This window comes from Lepisosteus oculatus, chromosome 16, assembly GCF_040954835.1.
Source record: "Lepisosteus oculatus isolate fLepOcu1 chromosome 16, fLepOcu1.hap2, whole genome shotgun sequence".
NCBI classification, from domain to species: Eukaryota; Metazoa; Chordata; class Actinopteri; order Semionotiformes; family Lepisosteidae; genus Lepisosteus; species Lepisosteus oculatus.
Genome location: NC_090711.1, coordinates 13287918 through 13309487, shown reverse-complemented (window position 1 = coordinate 13309487; position 21570 = coordinate 13287918). Strand labels below are relative to the sequence as shown.

General features: G+C 43.5%; 1 protein-coding gene across 3 annotated transcripts; it reads left to right on the top strand.

Moving 5' to 3' along the window:
- Positions 1-1414: 1414 nt before the first annotated feature.
- gmeb2 (glucocorticoid modulatory element binding protein 2) lies at positions 1415-19569 on the top strand. Of its 3 annotated transcripts, XM_015364687.2 has the most exons (11): positions 1415-1617; positions 2286-2432; positions 4825-4989; positions 8188-8276; positions 9320-9450; positions 10241-10344; positions 14241-14398; positions 15505-15576; positions 15775-15912; positions 16065-16187; positions 17447-19569. In XM_015364687.2, the coding sequence occupies exons 2-11, from the start codon at positions 2323-2325 to the stop codon at positions 18079-18081; spliced, it is 1725 nt and encodes a 574-aa protein (XP_015220173.1). In that variant the 5' UTR covers positions 1415-1617; positions 2286-2322; the 3' UTR covers positions 18082-19569. The 3 variants fall into 3 exon arrangements, with proteins under 3 accessions (XP_015220173.1, XP_006639515.1, XP_015220174.1); XM_006639452.3 differs by lacking the exon at positions 2286-2432; XM_015364688.2 differs by lacking the exon at positions 2286-2432 and having other exon boundaries at positions 4792-4989.
- Positions 19570-21570: the final 2001 nt, after the last annotated feature.

The following is a 21570-nucleotide window of genomic DNA, read 5'->3' as shown; positions in this document are numbered from 1 at the left end:
ACGTGTTCACTGCTGCACCCTGGGAAAACAGCTTTTCCATTTGGGGTACTGATGCGGAAAACGATGGGCCAGGTTGACAAAGTAGAGGTTTGTTCCTGCACTGTGACAAGGCTACTATAATAAAGATAATGTTGAGTTAGGCTTAAGTTCTATATTAATTGATTAATTAATGCACTAACAGGCTACGTAGATGAGGTGGCTGCAAGACATACAAGCAGTTAAATCAATATATTGTCCAGATTTTATTTAGTAAACTTGTTTCACTTACCTGCATAATGCCCCACCCCTGCCTTTCGCAAAACATGCATTTCAATATCTCAGGTTTTTTTTTCTACAGTCATGCTAGAAGCTTTTTTCGGATTGTTGTGTTACTCCACAGTTACGCCATCTGCTGGACCTCGCGATCACTGGCACATCATCAGCCTTGGAAGCCATCTGTTCTGTTGCAGTCCGACAAACTGAGGCCACATAGCGCTCAGATAACCGTCATCTAACCCCGTCTCCCTCGGGGGCTGTATGATCTTCACATCTTTTTAAAAGACACGTTTCCTTCAAATTGTCATTACCAGCACAGCTTTGTTCAGTCCTGGAGAGACGTGTTATTTGTGTGCCCTTGATCAGATTGTCATGACAGCTCCAGAGGCAGTGGGAATCGTGTGTGGAGATGAACGCACACCAGTTACATTGGCATCCCTAACTCATTCAATCGCGTTATGTTTTCAGCTTTACAGGACACCTAAAATTCAATTTGATGCAACCTGAGTTCACATGATGCAATAATCAAACAATTATACAGGTATGGTAACTAGTTTCCATCTATAAAATATACTTTTCACCAGGCTAATGAGAAAAGCTTTGCTTTATGACTTATCTGATTTGACTGTTCCTATAATAAAATGATAACAATTAGTACTTATTTGCAAAGGAAATGCGACACTGTTATGGTTCATGAAAAACATATTAGCAATATGTTACAGCCAGTATAGTTTAGACTCTTATTAATGTCATGTTAAAGATATAGGCCCTTTAAAAGGCTGTCTACATTACTAAAGACCCCTTGGTAATAAGACACATTTTCATGTGAGTTATGGTGAACAAAAAGGTGTAAGAAATATGTAAATCAATCTTAATGGGGAAACAGGAAGAACCAGTTTTAGAAAACAGGACCCCCTACACATCCAAGCTTTCACATTAAAAAAAATCAACAATTAACAATTATCACTGTTTATTTGAAGGTCTGCAGCATGTTGTGCAACAAAGAAACACCTCTGAATGGGAAGTTTTCCTCCGGTAATGGAGGGCAGCGAGTGCTGCAGCTCGGCGCTACGCTTCTGCGAGGAAGCCCACGCTCGGAGGCGCTGCGGTCAGGGCGCTCCCTGTGTAGCGGGCCCGGGTCGGCGCTGCTGTCTCGCCGCAGCCCGGCTGTAGCAGCGGCCCCCTGCGGCCACAGAGCGGGTGACGCGGGAGGCGCAGTCTCCGCCCCCCGCGCCTGCTTGCTTTTCCACTCTGCGTCACCACTTTCTGCTTACAGGCTGCCGCACAGACGCAGCCTTTTCTCACGCTTGCCTGCCATTGAAACTCAAAAACGGGTGTTGCCTCCGTCTCCCAACCCAGAAGGTAAGAGAAGCGCTTCGTCCGAAAGCTTTTGACACTTGGTAAGGGGCTTGTCGGGGGGGAGGGGGTGGTTTCGATGGCAGAGCGTCAGGACGCACACCCGGAGATTGCCGTACGGACGATACGGCCCACCGCGCCGCCGACTCCGGAGCGTCAACGCGGCGCCCTTCGGTACGGCCTGGCGTAACCACCGCTGCGCGATCCCGGCGGCATTCGCCCTAGCAACGCGGCGGGTGCGCGCCGCGGCATAAAAGAGTGCCGCTGCGCAACCCCGATAGCATTTACCCTAGCAACTTCACGGGAGTGCGCAAAAACACGGGCTGCCGGGCTCAGTCCTTCAGTCTCCCCGAGCGTTTAATTTAACCCGATGAATTGAGGAATGCGCTCTTTTGTTCCGACGAGCTGGCTTTTCCCTTCACATCCCCTGTAGCACATAACGCACTGAAAAGTAAAAAAAAAAAAGATAAAACGCAGCCTGTGAATCACGTTTGAACATTGTTTTTCAGCTCGGCACCAGTCCCACGTTGAAAAGCACCCCCCCCCCCTCACAAAGGCATGATCTCTGATTTTAACATTTGCTAAAACCGACACCAGCCACGGGCTTAACGCTAACGCAATCGAGCGACGGTCAATGAGTTCGTTGCCGCCGCATCCCCTGTTTTCAAATACAGTTTCAAGTGACTGAGTAACGGCGAGGGCTGCTGGGAAATGGAGTCGGGGGCGGAGGACGCTGTTGGTGTCGTCGGCTCTGCTGCGCGGCTGCAGCTGCTTGGTCTGACGTCACTTCCCTTGACGCTGCCCTGGCACACGGGGGGCGGGTGAGCTTTGTACCCAGCCTGGGCTCCGGGACTTGTGGGGTGGAGGAGGAGGCAGTAGGAAAATCAGCGTTAATTTCATGTCTGGGGTGTGCTTTTAGTAGTTATTCAGGAATACAGGCGGCCCACGCACACAACATGTGACAAATAATGTGCGATACATAGCTGCCCCCTGAATATGTTTCGCCTTCGTTCAGAGATGTTTAAAGTGGGAATTCGTTTTGGGATGTAGACCACAGTCTCTCTGGAAAGACAATGCTTGTTTTTCAGAGCCACAGAAAAAAAACACACACATTAGGCACTGTATAGTTTATTGGACTGTTTTACACAAACTCTTATGGACCGACATACTGACAGCTGTCCATTTGTGCACAAACTGCCTGTGTATAACAGGAATATCTGCTCTTTAATGCCTGTACAGTATTATTATCTTTGTCCTGACAGTTATTAAGTGTCTTTTATTGGCATTGACAGTTCTGGGGCAGATGACAGCTTTGTGGTACCACGACCAAAGGCACACGTGTTGTCTCTCAAAAGAGAGGCCACCCCGTTCTTGTGTGTTGAAAGGGATTGAGGGCACAGTTGCAAGACAGCCCTCAGTGGCACCAGCTGTGAGCTGCCCACCTCTTTTGTGCGCATGCCTGGCGTGGAGCCCTGGTGGCACATTTCAGGCAGAGTCTCAGTAGGCTCCTGCTGCTGGCGACAGTCCTCACATCTCCAGACACCCCTGGGACCTGGCACTCTTCTAGTCCTCTTTGTTGACCTCGGGCTGAATAAATTACCCCCGGGATCAGCCAGCAGGCTAATTGTGTGCTGAAGCAGCGCCGGTCTTGGCTCAGAGCTTGGCAGAAGTGCTCCGAGCTTCATTATTCTTTCCTCCTGCGGAGCTGGTCTTGTAGGGTCTGACGTCGTCTTCCTGTAAAAAATCAATACAGAAAAAAAGGATTTCTAATGGCTAATTTTTGAGATGACCTTTTTATGCATGCAGACTGTTAGAATCCAATCCAGGAATCAGAAAGCTTCAGTGAGGGCGTTCAACAGAGCCAGCTTTATTCAGCCGGGAGACAGTCCACCATCATACCAACAATTCTCAAAAATCTGAAGCAGGCACTGCAAGTACACCTTATTTGAGTCACAATAGCTCGTCCAGTTTACACAAGGATCTGCATTCTAACAGATGTCTTTATTACTTACCGTGCCTCAGGTTTTTCCCTTCCCTGCATTTATCAGGGTGTCCTTGCCTGGGATTGTGCAGAGCTCCTGCGAATTCAAGGCCGAGAGTTTTGGCCTTCACAGCCCAAGCCTTTCAAAACGTTGCCATCTTCAAAGGCAATGCTGATTAAGTCAGTAGGCCGTATGTTGGGCGAGTCCGTTTTTTCGTTAAGCAGTTTATCCATTCTCTGGAAAATAGGTCTCATAGTGACAAACCTGATTACTAGGGGGGCAGTAATGCTGTGTGAGCAAAGGCTTCCTAATCTTGCGGTTTGATATCATCACCAGGATACGTGCACAGTCGTACTTAGGTCAGTGTAATAAAACCTGAGTTTGGGCTTTTAAGAAACCAGTCTATTATTACACTCCAGTGACACTGGGATGTGAGAGAACAAAGATCAACAGCCTGCCCCTTGATCAGCAGATAGCAGTGGTTTGCATAATAAAAAGAAAGGGCATCGATAGACAACCAGGGAGAAATATCTACATATATTTGGCAAATGACCCAAACAAATCTTGCAGTATTAAATTACTGAAGCTATTGGTCTTGGGGTCCTGCAACAACAGAAAATATTCACTACAGATGGTAAATGATGGCCTCTTATTAAAACGTATTCAGAGTTTCACACTTTTAGTCACCTTGTGCCTGAAACAAGGTTATGCATTAATTGTCATAAGCCGCTTTTGCTATACTATACATGTTGACAAAAAACTTCATTTTATTTCTGTTCTCCATACCTTTATTAGAAACACTGCTATGTAGCTGAACTGGTATCTCCATGATATTTTTTGGAGTAGTTCGGTGAGATCCTAGTAAATCCAAGAGAGACAAGATATGGGGAGTTTATTTGGCATAGCTTGTAGCTGCCCAAACCCCCCAGTTTGTATTGTGAGGAATGAGCCAGGGAGTAGCAGAAAGAGTACAAGAGAGATGCACTATGGGAAATCCCGGGTGCAAGGCTTCTATACAAGGTGAGTGGAAGTATGCGAGATTAGGATCCAACCTTATTCCTGAATTCCTGTTATACCTTCTGTTATAATTAGGAACATATGCCGCAGTTAATAAAGCATATGGTGGCTTTTTTCTTTGGTACCCCACAGCCCGTTTCTCACAAGGCAGATCTCATTGGACACTGCTCTGTCCGAATAGGGTTGACCCTTGACCTCTGATGTCCTCCTCCAGAGTTGGCGGCGCGGCTGACAGCGGATCTCTGGCCATGGCGTCCTCCGAGGTCAGCGTGCACGTGGAGGAGGTGGTCGTCGTGACGACGCCGGACACCGCGGCCGATGGCACCGCTGTGGAGGAGGTGAAGACCATGCTGGTGACGACAGAGCTGTCCCAGCAGAGGCAAGTATCTGACGCACGCACACAGCGTGTCGCGGAACAGAGTCGTCTATTTTAGCTTGGTTTTGTACAGAACTAATATTCCCCAGTTCATGTCATTCATTGCTTAATACAGCTTTGCTCAAGCAGTGCGGCTCAGAATGAGTATTTGATTAATCAGAGTGAGCTTTTTTTATTGTCTGAAATAATATGGAATCTGAATGATTTTCAGTGTTGGTTACAGATTGTTTTGCCTTACAAATGTCTGTTCCTGTGGAGAACAGTAAAAGCTGATTTCTATCAATCTTGCTACTTGATTATTTTTCTCCTGTTTTCTGTATTGTGTTATATATGGAAAGGCATTAAAAATGCAAGAAATGCTATTGTTTCCGATAGTTTTTAATGGCTTTCATTATGTACATTTCTGTGCCATCTGTACCTCTGTAGGATTCACTGTTGTTGATTGTACATTAGTTGCTATTTAGCGTGCTTACTGCGTTTTTCAAAAAAGCTTCTCGGGGCAGAGGGACACAAACAAGGTACAAGGGAAATATATTGGCATTGCACAGGGACCTGAAACCCATTGATGAAGTTGTAGACTCTTATAGTGGAGCAGCACAGGTGTACTTGAAATGACATTTCTCTCATTCAGCTCTGAAAAGTATTTCAATTAATCTGTTTTTTCCTTCCAAATTCTATGGCAGAATAGCAATATTTCAAACCGAAAGAGCACTGGTGATAAGATATGTGACTACAAGTGCAATAAAAACAGCAGCATGATGATTATATCTTATTTCGTTTATGCAGTATATCTTCAAATCTGTCATTTTTCTTTTCTAATAGAATATGTACCTCAAAAATGATTATGATTTAGCATATATTTTGAATTTTCCAGCAACGATAGTTTACTTTAAAGAGTTATAGAGGTCGCAAAAGCTACAAATTCAATAGATCTCTTTTAGCTAGAAAAAGTGTGATATTATCTCAGTAAAACCACATTTTTCATAACTCTACTTTTTTACTACTAAGAAATGTTGGTTGAGTTGTCTTTTCCCTATATCACCTTTCAACAGTTTTGTCATTCTTAATATTAATTTTCAGGCAACAGTGAGGACATTAAAAAAAACTCACTGCCTTAAGTTTTGTTACACTAGTAGTGTAATGGTCATATGGTAACAACAATAACAAACACAAAAATAAATCTTAAATGCAGTGTGCTGGAGATGCCAGACATAACCCCGTGAATTGTGTTTCCCCAGAAAATACAATTAGAGTAAATGGTTAAAAACAAGACAAAGTCAATCCGACCATTTTGCTCATTCTTTTGAAGTATATTCATTGAAGAATACTAGTAGCAGGGCTTTGTCTTAAAGGGCTGTAGAGAAGCATCCACAGGCTGATTGACTTTATCAGTTTGTGTCGTGCTGTTGGTGGTCATGTGCATTGTTATATGCCTTGGCAGGAGTCTGCTTTTAGATGGAACAGTCATCTGGGGTCAGTCTCTTCCACGGCTTTGAATATCTCAGTAAAATCTGCTTACTCAAGGTTACAGGGGTCCGTCGTCTTTCACCTGCTACCTTTACTGTCTCAGACATGTAGACTTGTACTGTAGGAGACCTACTTTTTTTCTATATTCACCTGTATGTACAGGACTGGGCGTGTTTGAGTTTAACTTGTGTTCCTCAGAGCACACACTCCATTCAGTGAGTCACTGCTGGTGTGTGCCAGCACCAGCCTTTTATTTGTGTTCTTAATCAAATCTGAGATTAATTACCTTGTTTACATGGGCTTAATGTTTGCAGGTGAAAACTGCCCAGTTTATTTACAAGAGAAATGGTGATCTTACAACTAGATAAGCTGTTAAATATATTTCACTGCAGGAAACGTGACTTCTCTGGGTACCTTGTTCCCAGTTTACACCTTTTTCCCTTGTAGATTCCTCTTTGGTTTCTCCTACATCTGGTCATCAGGGCTACAAGCCATGTGTGAATTCGGAAGAGCTGATGCAAAGCACTGAAACAGTGCCATGGTCAGCATTAAAACCTTTTGATGTCTTCTGTATGGGGAGGTCTGGTGTTGTCATCAGCAGTACATTCGGTTATATAGGTGAATCAGTCTTTTTCTAGCTCATCAGCCAATCTTTACAAATGCCTACAGGTCTCAGTGTGACTCAGTGTGGTGTTGTTGATTTTTGTTCAGACTGTTACAATCAATGTAGACTCTTGTTTTTCAACCTGCATTGTTCATAGGAATTTCTGGTTTTGAATAAATTAAATGGGGAGCTGTTTGAAGGTAATATCATGTTTTTTCTACCAAATGGCAACATGCATTTCTTTAGACTTGCGGGAGAGCAGGTGTCTTGACATTGCGATGATGCTGAAGTGCTTCTCCAGAAAGCTTTGATGGTTGTTTTTGGTAATGAGCTTGCTGGGGGTCAGAGGACAGAAAACAGCAGGGAACTACCAGTGGGCTGAGCAAAATGTGAAACAAGCCAAATGTACAGATCCTAAAATGTTCAGAAAATCAAGAAGAAACAACATTGTACTCAGAGCCTTGCAGTGTTTAGTGCAATGGCTGTGCTTTATATTTCAAAAGGTCACACTGCATTGAAAGTGTACTGTCAAACCCAAAAGCATGTGTTTCAGTAAAGGTACATGGCTTCTTAGAAGACAGGTAGTATTCCATTGTCATAGTACCTCAGTGTGGTTCTACTAAGATCTTTCCCATGAAAATGTATCTCAATACAAGAAGTAAACCATTGCTTAGCATTGTTGCCTTGCAGTGCCAGGGTCCTGGGTTCAATTCTTGGGGTGCCATCTATAAGGAGTTTGTTTATGTGGGTTTCCTCCAGATGCTTCATTTACTTCCTACAGTCTGAAGACATGCTGGTGGGTTAATTGACATCTGAGAAAACTGGCCCTGGGGTGAGTTTGTGTCTGTGTGGGCCCTGCGATGAATTGGTCCAGGGCGTATCCCACCTTGTGCCCGTTGCTTCCCGGGATAGGCTCTCCCACATCTCTGTACTGGAATTAAGCCTCTTGACAGGATGTTGTGAACATTTTGGTGTGAGCTATGTGTTTCAGACAGCTGCCCTGGACGTGGGGCATTAGTCCTCCTGTGGCTTTATCAGACTCACAGGCAGGGGTTTCCCTAAAGCTGTGCTTTCGCTTACAGCCAAGTGGTTTGTGATTTTGACCGGTCTGATTTGTCTTTGCCTGGCAGCGAAGATATCACCGAACAGAGCCTGGAAGCTCAGGCTGAGACGGGCACCTTCACCGCCACCCCTCTGCTGGAGAAAGAGGCCATGATAGGTATGTTCTGAAACACAGGCAGCCGCACAGAGAGTTACATTGCTTTTGTTTTGTTTTTTTCATAGCACTGTTGCAGAAGGCTGATTTGCATAACCCACACAACAAGCACTGATGCCGCATTTGACTGTGTGTTTGAGACTCACAGGAGTCAAGTGTGTGGGAGTGCTCAGACGCATCATTGCGTGATTGTGTGTTTAGGCTCACAGCTAGCGAGCGGGGCTTTTTTAGTACCAGGAGACCAGATCACCCCATGTGAATTCATTTTCCATCATTCAGTGCAAGAGGTTTTGCTCTTTTCATTTTTCGGAAAAACAAACTTTAAACTCCCAGGACCCCATCAACTGTTTTACACATTCTATCAATTGAATGAAAAGAAAAATGATAATTGCAATGTCTTAAATTGTGAGGGAGGTGTTTCTTAGGAAACATACGTTCTGTAGGCATAAATCTATTTTTTCCATGAGCGTTGTAAAGGCATAGGCCTAGTGAGAAATAGCTCATTACTGTATGTAGCCAATTTTGCTGACTAAAAGGAGAAGAATAAACAGTTTTCAGTACGATAGGAGAATACAATACAAACCTTTTTTGAATGAGGAAGGAAACGCAAATTAAATAAAGTCTGACAATTGATTAATGCTGTTTCTTTGGCCCAACACTGTTTTATTAAGTGAAAACTGTTTCGTATCGAATCCGAAAATTGATTTGTCACATTTCATTTAATTAGAGACAATAATTAAATTATATGTTTACAAGAAGTTTTATAAAGGATTGCATGTCCTCTGTGTCCGGTTTGAAGACCCTACACAATATGCTACTTGCTATTCTTATTTAAAATATTATAAAACACTTCCTCAAAATTAAAAAGTAAATATATTATTAACTGCAATCCCAGCTCTTTTAATATTCCTGGTTTTATTAATCGTCACTTGAAGAGTTTTTTTACGGATCATAATGACTCTGTCACTGAACATTTGATTGCTGAAAGTCATGTGTGTTCTAAAGGTATTAGTATATGGTGTTTTCTGCTTTTGAACTCTTATTAGCTGTGAAGTTATCAGAAGAAGTGGAAAATGTGGAGCCGGAAATTATCTACCCCATAACGTGTGGAGAGAGCAAGGCCAACCTCATCTGGAAGAAATTTGTTTGTCCTGGAATTAATATCAAGTGTGTGCAGGTGAGTCTGTTCTGTCCAGCTTCCAGCCAGTCATGTGAGAGATCTGCTGCTGAAGACTCATTGATTTCTGTGGTAATTAAATGCAAAACTAAATGTCACCGAAATATGTTGCCCATTCTCCTGAATGCAAAGTTGGTCATTAAGCTTTTTCTTGAAAGAATGATGTATGTCACCAACTATATTTTTTCTTATTATGTGTCTTCAGGGGGGATTGGATTTGCTTGTTTCTTCAAAACTAATTCTGTGCATATTTAAAACAGTTCAGAAGCAGCCTCATTGAAGTAGATCAATTGTTAAGAAAAATGGAAAAAGCAAAACCGTTTCAAATGAAAAAATGGGAAGGTAGTGTTACACTAAATTGTCTTTAATGAGTTTCTCTGATTAACAGATTGCAGCAGTATTAACGTGAAGTTAATGCACCTTTTTTACATTCTTACTTCTTGTAAATTATCAACAGCAGTGTTTCTGTTCACTTCGTATTAGCTGGCTTCATTTCCTAACCTAATCTGAGCAGATGGCTGAGTGCTCATGTGTCTTGTGGTGCTGTGTGCTATATGGAAGTAAAGCTGAGGTAATGAAAAAAAAAAAGCTCAAATCTCAAACTGACATTTCCAAAAAAGTGATAATCCATGCTTCATTCAAATACATGAGTTTTAGCTTTGCTGTATCATGTACCCTGAAGAATGGGCTGCTTTATAAGATAACCATTGTACTGCTTTGTAACAACAGAATTACGCAACAAAGCAAGGACAATTTAATAAACATTTGTGTATATTTTGTTTTTCCCCAGTATAATGAACACCTAATCAGTCCTAAAGAGTTTGTCCATTTGGCGGGGAAGTCAACATTGAAAGACTGGAAGAGAGCGATTCGTTTGAACGGCATCATGTTAAGGTACGTTTTTTAAAAAAAACGCGTGACTTTGGCTGTTGCGCAAGCGCTAAAGCACTTTATCGAGGAGAGAGCTGATCGGACACTTGTGCTGAGGTGATTTCACCTTTTGAAGGTCAGGTCTGGTGAAAGTCGGGAAACAGAAACGCAGAAAGAAACCAATATGTCCCGCTTATCAAGAGAACTGCACCTTGGTGCCGCCGGTGTTGCCAAAAGCAAAGCCAACTCTTGTTTAGTGACTCTGGTGATGAGTCAGGTTTTCGTGTCATGTCCATGACCCTGCTGGACATCAATGAGTGCATCACAGGCGCTTTACAGGTAACGGGGACTCCCCTCCACCACCACCAGTGTGCAGCCCCATCTGGATGATTAACGGCAGAAATAGTGCTCCAGTACTCTCACCACACAGCAGCTCTCAGTGGGGAGGAGAGCAGAGTAATGAAGCCAGTTCAGAGATGGAGATGATAAGAAGGTCATGATCGGTAAAGGCCAGGGGGAAATTTGGACAGGACACCGGGGTAACACCCCTACTCTTTTTGAGAAATGCCCTGGGATTTTTAATGACCACAGAGAGTCAGGACTTCAGTTTTGCATCTCATCTGAAGAACGGCACCTATTTTACAGTAGAGTGTCCCCCTCACTATACTGGGGCATTAGGACCCACACAGACCGCAGGGTGAGCGCCCCCTGCTGGCCCCACTAACACCTCTTCCAGCAGCAACCTTAGTTTTTCCCAGGAGGTCTCCCATCCAGGTACTGACCAGGCTCATACCTGCTGAGCTCCAGTGGGGCTGCCAGCTATGAGCTATATGGCTGCTGGCTATTTCAGTCTTCATGTGACAACGCCCCACTTCTCTCCTGCAAGATGAGAATGTGACACCGCACTTGGTGGAGTAAGCTGGCTGACAGGTAGCATCTGCGGCCCACAGACCCGTGAACAGGCAGGTGCTCGTCCAGAAGGGGAGAGAATCCAACCAGACAGCAGCTGCAACCTGGTGCAAAGCACGCATCACAGATATACAGCTTGTATTGCTTTCAATTGCACACACACACACACACACAGACTCCCTGCTGATCAGCTCTGTTTGTGACAAATGTTAATGAGCAAAACGAGTTTACCTTAGCCATGTCCATTCAATTAAGTGTCAACTGCACCTGCAAAAGAAAGACTCATCTTCCTAACTATGACTTTTTGTGAATTTGTTGCAGCTATAAGTGATCTCTTTCAATGCTCAGTATATACTTGTTTTAAATATTCATATTATAGCACGGGTGTATCAAGCTGAACCTGATGGGCTGAACGCTTTCTCTTTATAATGTGTTTATCGTTATTTCCCACTTGGGACTGCTTAAAGGAATGATTAGGGAGCTGGGAAGATTAAAGTGATCAATAGTTGAGTTAAACAGATGTTTGTGAAAGAAAAGAATTATTACTTCATTAAGGAGGTTTGGATAGAGCTGTCCTGGGTGATAAACCAGTTTAAGTACAATGTAAAGTACTGTGCTGGGAGATTTTCTTACTGCCTTGGCCTTGATTTCTAAAGTTGGAGCAAAACTGCTTGCTCTTTAAAAATGCAAACACTGTTTTATTAAGTGAAAATTGTTTCGTATCAAATCCGAAAATTGATTTGTCACATTTCATTTAATTAGAGACAATAATTAAATTATATGTTTACAAGAAGTTTTATAAAGGATTGCATGTCCTCTGTGTCCGGTTTGAAGACCCTACACAATATGCTACTTGCTATTCTTATTTAAAATATTATAAAACACTTCCTCAAAATTAAAAAGTAAATATATTATTAACTGCAATCCCAGCTCTTTTAATATTCCTGGTTTTATTAGCTGGTGATGAGTCAGGTTTTCGTGTCATGTCCATGACCCTGCTGGACATCAATGAGTGCATCACAGGCGCTTTACAGGTAACGGGGACTCCCCTCCACCACCACCAGTGTGCAGCCCCATCTGGATGATTAACGGCAGAAATAGTGCTCCAGTACTCTCACCACACAGCAGCTCTCAGTGGGGAGGAGAGCAGAGTAATGAAGCCAGTTCAGAGATGGAGATGATAAGAAGGTCATGATCGGTAAAGGCCAGGGGGAAATTTGGACAGGACACCGGGGTAACACCCCTACTCTTTTTGAGAAATGCCCTGGGATTTTTAATGACCACAGAGAGTCAGGACTTCAGTTTTGCATCTCATCTGAAGAACGGCACCTATTTTACAGTAGAGTGTCCCCCTCACTATACTGGGGCATTAGGACCCACACAGACCGCAGGGTGAGCGCCCCCTGCTGGCCCCACTAACACCTCTTCCAGCAGCAACCTTAGTTTTTCCCAGGAGGTCTCCCATCCAGGTACTGACCAGGCTCATACCTGCTGAGCTCCAGTGGGGCTGCCAGCTATGAGCTATATGGCTGCTGGCTATTTCAGTCTTCATGTGACAACGCCCCACTTCTCTCCTGCAAGATGAGAATGTGACACCGCACTTGGTGGAGTAAGCTGGCTGACAGGTAGCATCTGCGGCCCACAGACCCGTGAACAGGCAGGTGCTCGTCCAGAAGGGGAGAGAATCCAACCAGACAGCAGCTGCAACCTGGTGCAAAGCACGCATCACAGATATACAGCTTGTATTGCTTTCAATTGCACACACACACACACAGACTCCCTGCTGATCAGCTCTGTTTGTGACAAATGTTAATGAGCAAAACGAGTTTACCTTAGCCATGTCCATTCAATTAAGTGTCAACTGCACCTGCAAAAGAAAGACTCATCTTCCTAACTATGACTTTTTGTGAATTTGTTGCAGCTATAAGTGATCTCTTTCAATGCTCAGTATATACTTGTTTTAAATATTCATATTATAGCACGGGTGTATCAAGCTGAACCTGATGGGCTGAACGCTTTCTCTTTATAATGTGTTTATCGTTATTTCCCACTTGGGACTGCTTAAAGGAATGATTAGGGAGCTGGGAAGATTAAAGTGATCAATAGTTGAGTTAAACAGATGTTTGTGAAAGAAAATAATTATTACTTCATTAAGGAGGTTTGGATAGAGCTGTCCTGGGTGATAAACCAGTTTAAGTACAATGTAAAGTACTGTGCTGGGAGATTTTCTTACTGCCTTGGCCTTGATTTCTAAAGTTGGAGCAAAACTGCTTGCTCTTTAAAAATGGAAAAGCTAAAATCATGTTTTTTTTCTCCAATTCTTTATTAAGTATTGTGGCAGTATAAGTTATAATATTGGTGTGGTGTGGTGGCTCTGTGGCTAAGGATCTGCGCCTGTGGCTGGAAGGTTGTTGGTTCGTATCCTGCGGCCGGCAGGGGAATCCTACTCCGCTGGGCCCCTGAGCAAGGCCCTTCACCCCAACGGCTCCAGGGGCGCCGTATAAATGGCTGCCCCTGCGCTCTGACCCCAAGCGTCTCTCCCTGTCTGTGTGCCTCATGGAGAGCAAGCTGGGGTCTGCGAAAAGACCAAGTCCTAATACAAGAAATTGTGTATGGCCAATAAAGTGATCTTAAAATACTACTCCAGCACAGTTTATTTCATCTAAATCATTGTAGGATTGCATTAATTTAGTCTGCACAAGGTGGCCTGAAAGGCATATTGTCCCTATGGAGAACATTTTATTAAAGGTTGTTTTCATTCCAAGAGTGTTTACAGAGCCTTTAAATATTTTGCAGTAATTGAACTACACTGGTGTAGGTCTAAAGAGGGAACATGCCAGCATTCTGCTCTGTAGTATTGAATGTTAAAGGTGTTAATCACTCTGTTTATGTATTAGCTGTTAGTCTGTGTTAATTATAATGTCTCTGTTTTAGATCCATGTGGTTTGATTGGGGGGGGGGGGGGTTCATTCAGGTCCTCACAAGGTTGTGACCTTTCGTCTGTAATCCAGGAAGATCATGGACTCCGGAGAGCTGGACTTCTACCAGCACTCCAAGGTCTGTTCCAACACCTGCCGCAGCACGAAAATCGACCTCGTGGGCAACAGGGCCTCGTTCAGCAGCCAGCAGTCCACCGAATTCATCCCCATCACCCCCGCGTCAGCCGACGGTACCCGACATCCTTCCGCAAGCCGCGCCTTGACCAACCCGCTGGCCCGGTTTGAAGTGGAGCCGCGGGGCTTTGTGTGGGGGGAAAAAAATGGAGGAATGGGTCGCGTTTGTCTGGTGCCGAAAGAAAGCTTCTATTTATCGGCTCTAATGATGTGCACGGCACCTTTTATTAAGTAAAAGCTGTTTTTATTTTACTGTGACTCGCACAGAGGCAAGACAGTAAGGACTCCCAGATCCGTGCTTCTAGTAAACTGAATCGGGGTAGGTGTGTGCTCAATTTGCACAGCCGAACTGCTAGAATTAGTATGCGGTGCAGCCAGAAATTTATGAGGCCTTCTGGATCAAAGCAGAAGACGTTTACTACATTTTTTTTTCTCTCTACAGATAGCATTTCAGGTTCCAGACATTTGCTGTTGTAATAGTTTAGACACCACATTTGTAGTATGCATAGAGACTATCTAGTGTGTTTAGAAGAAGGGGCTTCAGAGCCTTATTGTACACATTGGCTCGAGACGCTGTTGTGATTCTAGCTGCACGTACAGCCACCTGCCAGTGCGCTGGAGCCGCCCAGTTCAAACAAACACGAGAGCGCTTCAGGGCAGTTGTGACTATAAACCCTGTTCCATGTGTCACACAGTTATTTAGATATATGGACAGTGTAGGGTGAAACGGTGGTGTAGTAGTTAGCATTAATACCTCACAGCGCTGGGGCTCTGGGTTCAGCTCTGGGCTTGGGCTTCTGTCTGTGTGGAGTTTGTATGTTCTCCCTGTGTTCAAGTGAGTTTCCTCTGGGTGGTCCGGTTTCCTCCCACAATCCAAAGAGATATTGTTAGGTTAGCTAGATTCTGGGAAAACTGGCCCTGGTGCGTTTCTGTGTGTGTGTCTCTGTGTGTTTTATGTGTGTGTCCCTCTGTGTGTCTCTATGTCTCTGTGTGTGTGAATTGGATGAGTTGGCTAGGAAATGGAAGGATGCTTGAAGGGTGTACAAATGTTCTGGTTTCAAGGCATGCACATACAAAGTACCTACATGATGTCACATCGTCATTTTGTAAAGCTATTTGTTTTGTTTCCATGCCTTAACCGTGCGAGAATGTGTTTTTGCAGTAAACGGCTCTCCAGCCACCTTCACAGTGGAAGCCTCAGAGGACAGTACCGAGTGGGTGACGACAATTGGAGGTCAGTGGAAGTGACCTTATGTTGCCCTTGTATAACTCCACTACAGCACTATAGAGGTTTACATTGTGCCTTTAGACAGGAGTGGGAGTGCTAGAGGTGGGATTTAAAGAATGTGGATGCTGTGGCCTAGTGTCAGTGGTGTTCTGCTGCAGGACTGAACCGGGAAAACCTAAAGTCTTTCTATGTCCCCATTTCTAGAGGATACGGTAGCTTTCTGGCGTGGGCTGAAGGACGCGGGGCTGCTGGAGGAGGTGGTCGAAGAGTTCCAGAAGGAGGTGAAAGAAACCCTGAAGGGACTACAAGACCGAATTCAGCAGCCGCCCTTACAGGTCACCGGTTAGTGCCCACAACCCCGGCCGATGCGCGACGAGACTGCAAAAACGCAGCCGAATGAGTGCGCAGGAGCGAATGAGTTGTAAACCAAAATAAACCAACAGGCGGCTCTGGGTTTGTTCTGATTAACCGGTTTCGGGGCAAATGTTTTACAGATGCTGTCCTGTTGAACAATATAGTGCAAAACTTCGGCATGCTGGACCTGGTGAAGAAGGTCCTGGCAAGTCACAAGAGCCAAATGGATCGGTACAGAGAGCAGTACACGCGCAGCTTAGTAGGTGAGTGGAAAGCCCATGACAGAATAGTGACCTGAAGCTTTCTTGACTACCAGGTTCCCCAATATCTTTTCCTTCCATATCTTCGTACAGTGAGACTGCAGCATATAAGGGCTGAAAAAAAATCGTATATCAGTGTATGGATTGGTTAGCGCTTCTCTAGATTATTTAGACGCAAATGAGTAGATCTTGGAATTTGAAAGAGATTTTTGGGGTTATGTTTTTGTGTACTATTTAAATATCCATGCAAGTCAGATATTTCTTGGCAGCGTTCCTGTCTCTGGTCGAAAGGAGGTACACCTGTTTCTGTCCCTTTAAAAAATGACTCGGAAACTCAGTTTAAGCAGAATGTAGTTTTTTCTGCATTTCAAGTAAGGAAATGTATTGGTTAGTGTTTCACAACAGCAGTTTCCTGCTGTTGTGAAAAGAAAGTTTCCCACTGAGAAAGAATACTGAAAGAAAACTTATCACCATAGGTATGCATGCATAGAATAGTTAGAATTTTGAAGAGCGAGTAAATGTTTTTGGAAACATTGCATAAACATTGTATCCCCTGATTAACTTAGTTCCTGTTGGCACTCAACGATAAGCTGTTAAATGTCAAGCCTGATTAAAATCAAGGTAGAAAAATGCAGAAAGGAATGAATATGCCCTGTTTACCAGTGACACCAAGACACTGTTCTCTTGATATGTGTGGTGAATAACGATCCCCAGTCCACACAACGTAACTCAGAGATAGTGCATCACGAGCTTAAGAGCACACTTTTATTGGCTTGCGGGACTCCTCCAGGCTCCTATGATGTACCACTGGTCCCTTTCCGGTGAAGCCTGGACAGTCCCAGAAACCCGCCCAATTCCTCAGAGGTTCCACTTGCACGGTCACTGCAGTTCCTCTTCCTCTCCTATTGTTCCCATTTTCACTTTTCCGAAAAATGCCAGGAAGGATGGAACGAGAGTATTCTCCCTTTATGCCCCCCAAAAGAACCCTACATTACAAAATATCAGATCGTGCTAAGTTGGATCGCTGTTGTTTGGCGTCAGGCATGTTTACAACTGGCCAATTGGAATTTGGCAAGACATTACACCTGAGCACAGTCCTTCAAGATTGATGAGGCTGCTACAGAACTCCACTCATAGTGACTGATGGCAGGCTGGCTGTTATGAGTGCCAACCTTCTTTGGATGCTCAGTATAGAAGAAATGGGTGATTGGTAAGTCACTCTATCTTAGTAACTGACTGCTCCTTGCTTTTTCTTACTGCAGCACTGGAGCAACAATGTGATGAGCACCGCAAGAGAGCCAAAGAGCTGAAGAGCAAATCTCAGCACCTGAACAACGTTTTAATGACGCTAACGCCAGTCTCGAACCCGCCGGCACCCAAGCGACCCCGGCTGACGCGCGCCACCTCAGGCCCGGCGTCTGTGGCCACCCACGTGTCCAGCCAGCCGGCGCAGATCACGCTGGCCTCCGGGCTGCCCGTCACCCAGCTGACCAACCTCTCGCTGAGCAAAGTGATGTCGGCCATCCAGGGCTCCGGCATCAGCAACTCCTCCCAGCAGCCTGCCACCTTCGCCACCACGAACTCGCCGCTCCTGGGAGGCTACACAGTGCTGGCGTCGCCGGGCGCCACCATCCCCAACACGGTGGAGATCCAGCCCGACGCCTCCAACCTGACCGTCCTCAGCACGGCCGCCATCCAGGACGGCAGCACCATCGTCAAGGTGGTCAGCCCCTTCCAGCTGCTCACGCTGCCGGCCCTGGGCGCCACCCTCCAGAACATGGCCGCAGCGGGAGGGACCATAGTGGCCGTGCCCACCAGCACGATCGAGACGGCGGTCACGCAGACCGAAGAGACCACTGTGATCGAGGTGAAGGAGGATCACGCGGAAAAGCAGTAACAACAACGGGACTGCGGAGCTTCTGCACAAAGCACACGGCTTGGCCCGGAAGGCTATCTGGGCGTTTGTTTTAATGTGAAGTATTTCAGTGTTGTTCCTTATTTGCATCTTCCGAGCACAAGGCTGGAATGGAGGAAGAGCAGGGATGGACAGCCTTGGTCCTGGAGGGATGTCTGCAGTTTTCTTCTCTGCTAAGCTACAGCACCTGAGAAACTGGGAGAAGCTGTTAATGAGCTGCACATTGGCTTAACTGGACCAGTTTAAGTCATTGAGAATGAAAACCAGCCAACACCTTGACCCTCCAGGATCAGAATAGCCCATCCCTGATAGAAGATCTTCTCTTTTGGAGGGGGGGTGTGGGGGAGAGCATTTCTTAACATTTTGATACCAAGGTACAGATCACTCTCAATACATGTTACAGATCTAAAGGACCCTCATTGTTTCAAATCTCACGTGCTAAGTGTCACTAGTACATATGACATTTGCAAGATGTTTAGCATCATCAGTTTATTCGCCTGTTCCCTCTTTCTCACATGATGAGCTGAAGTGAAATAAAATCTGGTGGATACTGTCTCAGAAGGCAACAGACTGTCAATTGTCTCAAGAGCACAGAAGCTTATGGTTTCAACAGCTGAGTTATCCTTACCTTTGAATACAGGTTAATATATATTTTTATATACAGGTATGTATAGATATGCCCATAGTGTTCACGCAAGCACTTTGAGTAACTCACTATAGTTCATGAACTATAATTGATTTTTTTCTGGATAAGACTGAAAACTGTCTGAATTTAGTCACCCCTCCCCCTCGATTTATTATTTCAAGAAACGATTTTCTATCTGAAAGATAAATATACCTTAAACGACCTGTACATTTTTTTATGGAAATACAGTGTATGTATATATATCCCTCTAAGTCTAGGTGGCTTACCTTTGAAGCCATCAATAAATACTTGAAACCACAAAGCACTGGTCTCAGTAATGCACGCAGAGTAACTAATTTAACACAATTTGAAAAACCAAACAGCTGCCAGTTTTAAACTTTCCACACAAATTGCATCCAGATTTCAGTGAGGGACTCCAGAACACATTTCACACTGACTGACTGACTCCTGTGTTCTTTCTTTTGTGTCATTGTATTATTTTGCAAAGGCGAACTGTTTCATCGCCTTGTTTTCCTGATATTGTTGTGTACAGTTTGCTGCCCCACTTCGTCTTGTAAATAACAAAAGTTCACTGTTGTATATAATTTTTTTAAGTGTAAATTAGTTTTACTGTACATCGCAAATAATTGACGGTAATGTAATATGCTGATATTTACATGCCTTGTAAGAAAACCTTTTGAATGCCTTAAGAAAAACATCAGCCCTTGGACTTTTGGTTTACAGTAGAGGTTTTTTGTAATAGATACCAGTTCTCATAAAGTAAAGCTTTACGCACTGATCTGAGACTGGACACTTAAGGTTTGATATTAAACATTTGTACAGTTCTTAAGACTGTTCTGATGTTTCTGTTTTTTTTTCCCCTTCCATAAAATTAAAATTACAATGGTTCCATATTGAGTTATGCTTCAAGACAAAGGTTTTGAAACGCATAGCTTGTAAGCTATGTAAATGTTAGCTATGTTAAGCTGTGTTAATTAAGGTTTTTTGGAAACTCATTTTTAACACGGTAGGAAATTCCGGGATTCCTAGTGTTCGGTTTTCTTCAGTTCAAATATCTACCTAAAGAAATTTAGTGTGACTGGAACAAAAATGTGTTTTTCTTTATCACACTAGTTATAATTCATTAGATAAACCACATAAGTATGCAAATATCCTTACATTCAGAACATATTTTATAACATTCAGTGTGTCATCAGCACTGTATTACATTCCACATTTGAATGTAACTACCAACTTATGCAATACACTCTGAAACATATAGAATATATATAGGTGGTAATAGTTTAAATGCATGTTAATTGCATTATTAAATCTTAGTGTGCAGGTTACCCTGGAATATCCAGTCTTAAATTTCCACTGATAAAACACATTACACATGGACTCAGAGCAGGTATGAAGGATAGCCGAAGAAATCCTGCACTGTGAGTATCGGGGAACCTGCTTGAACAAAATCAGAACTCAACAATCTTGACAGGACGTTCACCACCAAAAACACCTCAAAAGCTCAGTGATTACTTCTCTACACCATGAGTATTACTTCTCAATTGCCATGACAACCCCTGTGTGTAGTGATAGTAATATTTCAGAATGCACAATTTTAATAGAGCTCAATGATCTTGAGAGCTGTTGAGTTGGGTTTCAAGACACCAACTTTAGAAGTATTCATAATTTCCCATCCCTTTGTAGCACGCATACGTTTTTTAATGCTTATAACCATCTGATGAATTAAATAAAACCTTGTGCTGTTACTGCAGTGCCTATACAAAATCGGTTCCCCTAAACTTTTTTTCACATTACGTTGTCAGTGCCTAAAAATTACATTTTGTTTTACTTTGATGTATACACCAATACTCTGTTTTTGAGGGGAAACATTTTATGGGGACACAAAATTATGTATAAAAAATACCAACCTGAAATATCCTAAGTGGTGAGTCAATACTTGGTACAACTAGACCTGGAACTAGACCTGCCCAACAATTCGTTTGTTTTGACATATAAATTGGCGTGTCATATTTCAAATACAGAACCATTGGATCATAAATGCGGTTGAATTCTGGAATGCACTTGTTACACCCATGTTATAATGGCCATTGTCTACATACTAGTGTATCTCAAATGCTAAAACACCATTGACTTCTTTCTTCAGAGGGAACTTTGCACGCTAACGTGAAAACTTCCTGAAGGATGTGCTGTAAACTGTGACCATATGACGCTTAGTCATGACATTGATGATATTAATCAACAAAACAATGGAGCCCACATTGCCCTATCTCAAGTAGCTGGACGAAATAAGTTTACCCTGTTAGATCAAACAAACGCACGAAAACGTATCACACCATTCGCTTAATAGGGCGTAAAAATACTTTATACCGGAATCTGTTCACCCATGTTCACAACCCCATACTGTGTTTGTTAAAGTAGTAATAACTGTTACCTTCGATAATAATGTTTCCTCTTAGTGATGGGTCTCTTAGCCATTGAAAAAAGCCACACTATGCGCATATAGTACATAGCGATTAAACCAAAATGTAGTGTTCCTATAGACTTGTAAGGCAAGCAGGTTGTATCAACAGCAATGCTACGCAAGTAGTAGTGAAATCTGATATTTTACTATTATTCTAAATCGAAATAACACATTTAGGCACACTTTGGAATCGCTATTTGTACATAGAGTGTGTCTCTGAACAAATGAAGAGCTCTAAAATTAAGTGACAGTGAATTGCAATATCCTGTAGCTGTTTCGGTTTTCATAAATCGAAACTAAGAAGTACTTCAGCTGAAAGGGGACGCCCAAACATTGCAAAGCAACGAGGTGAGATTTAAAA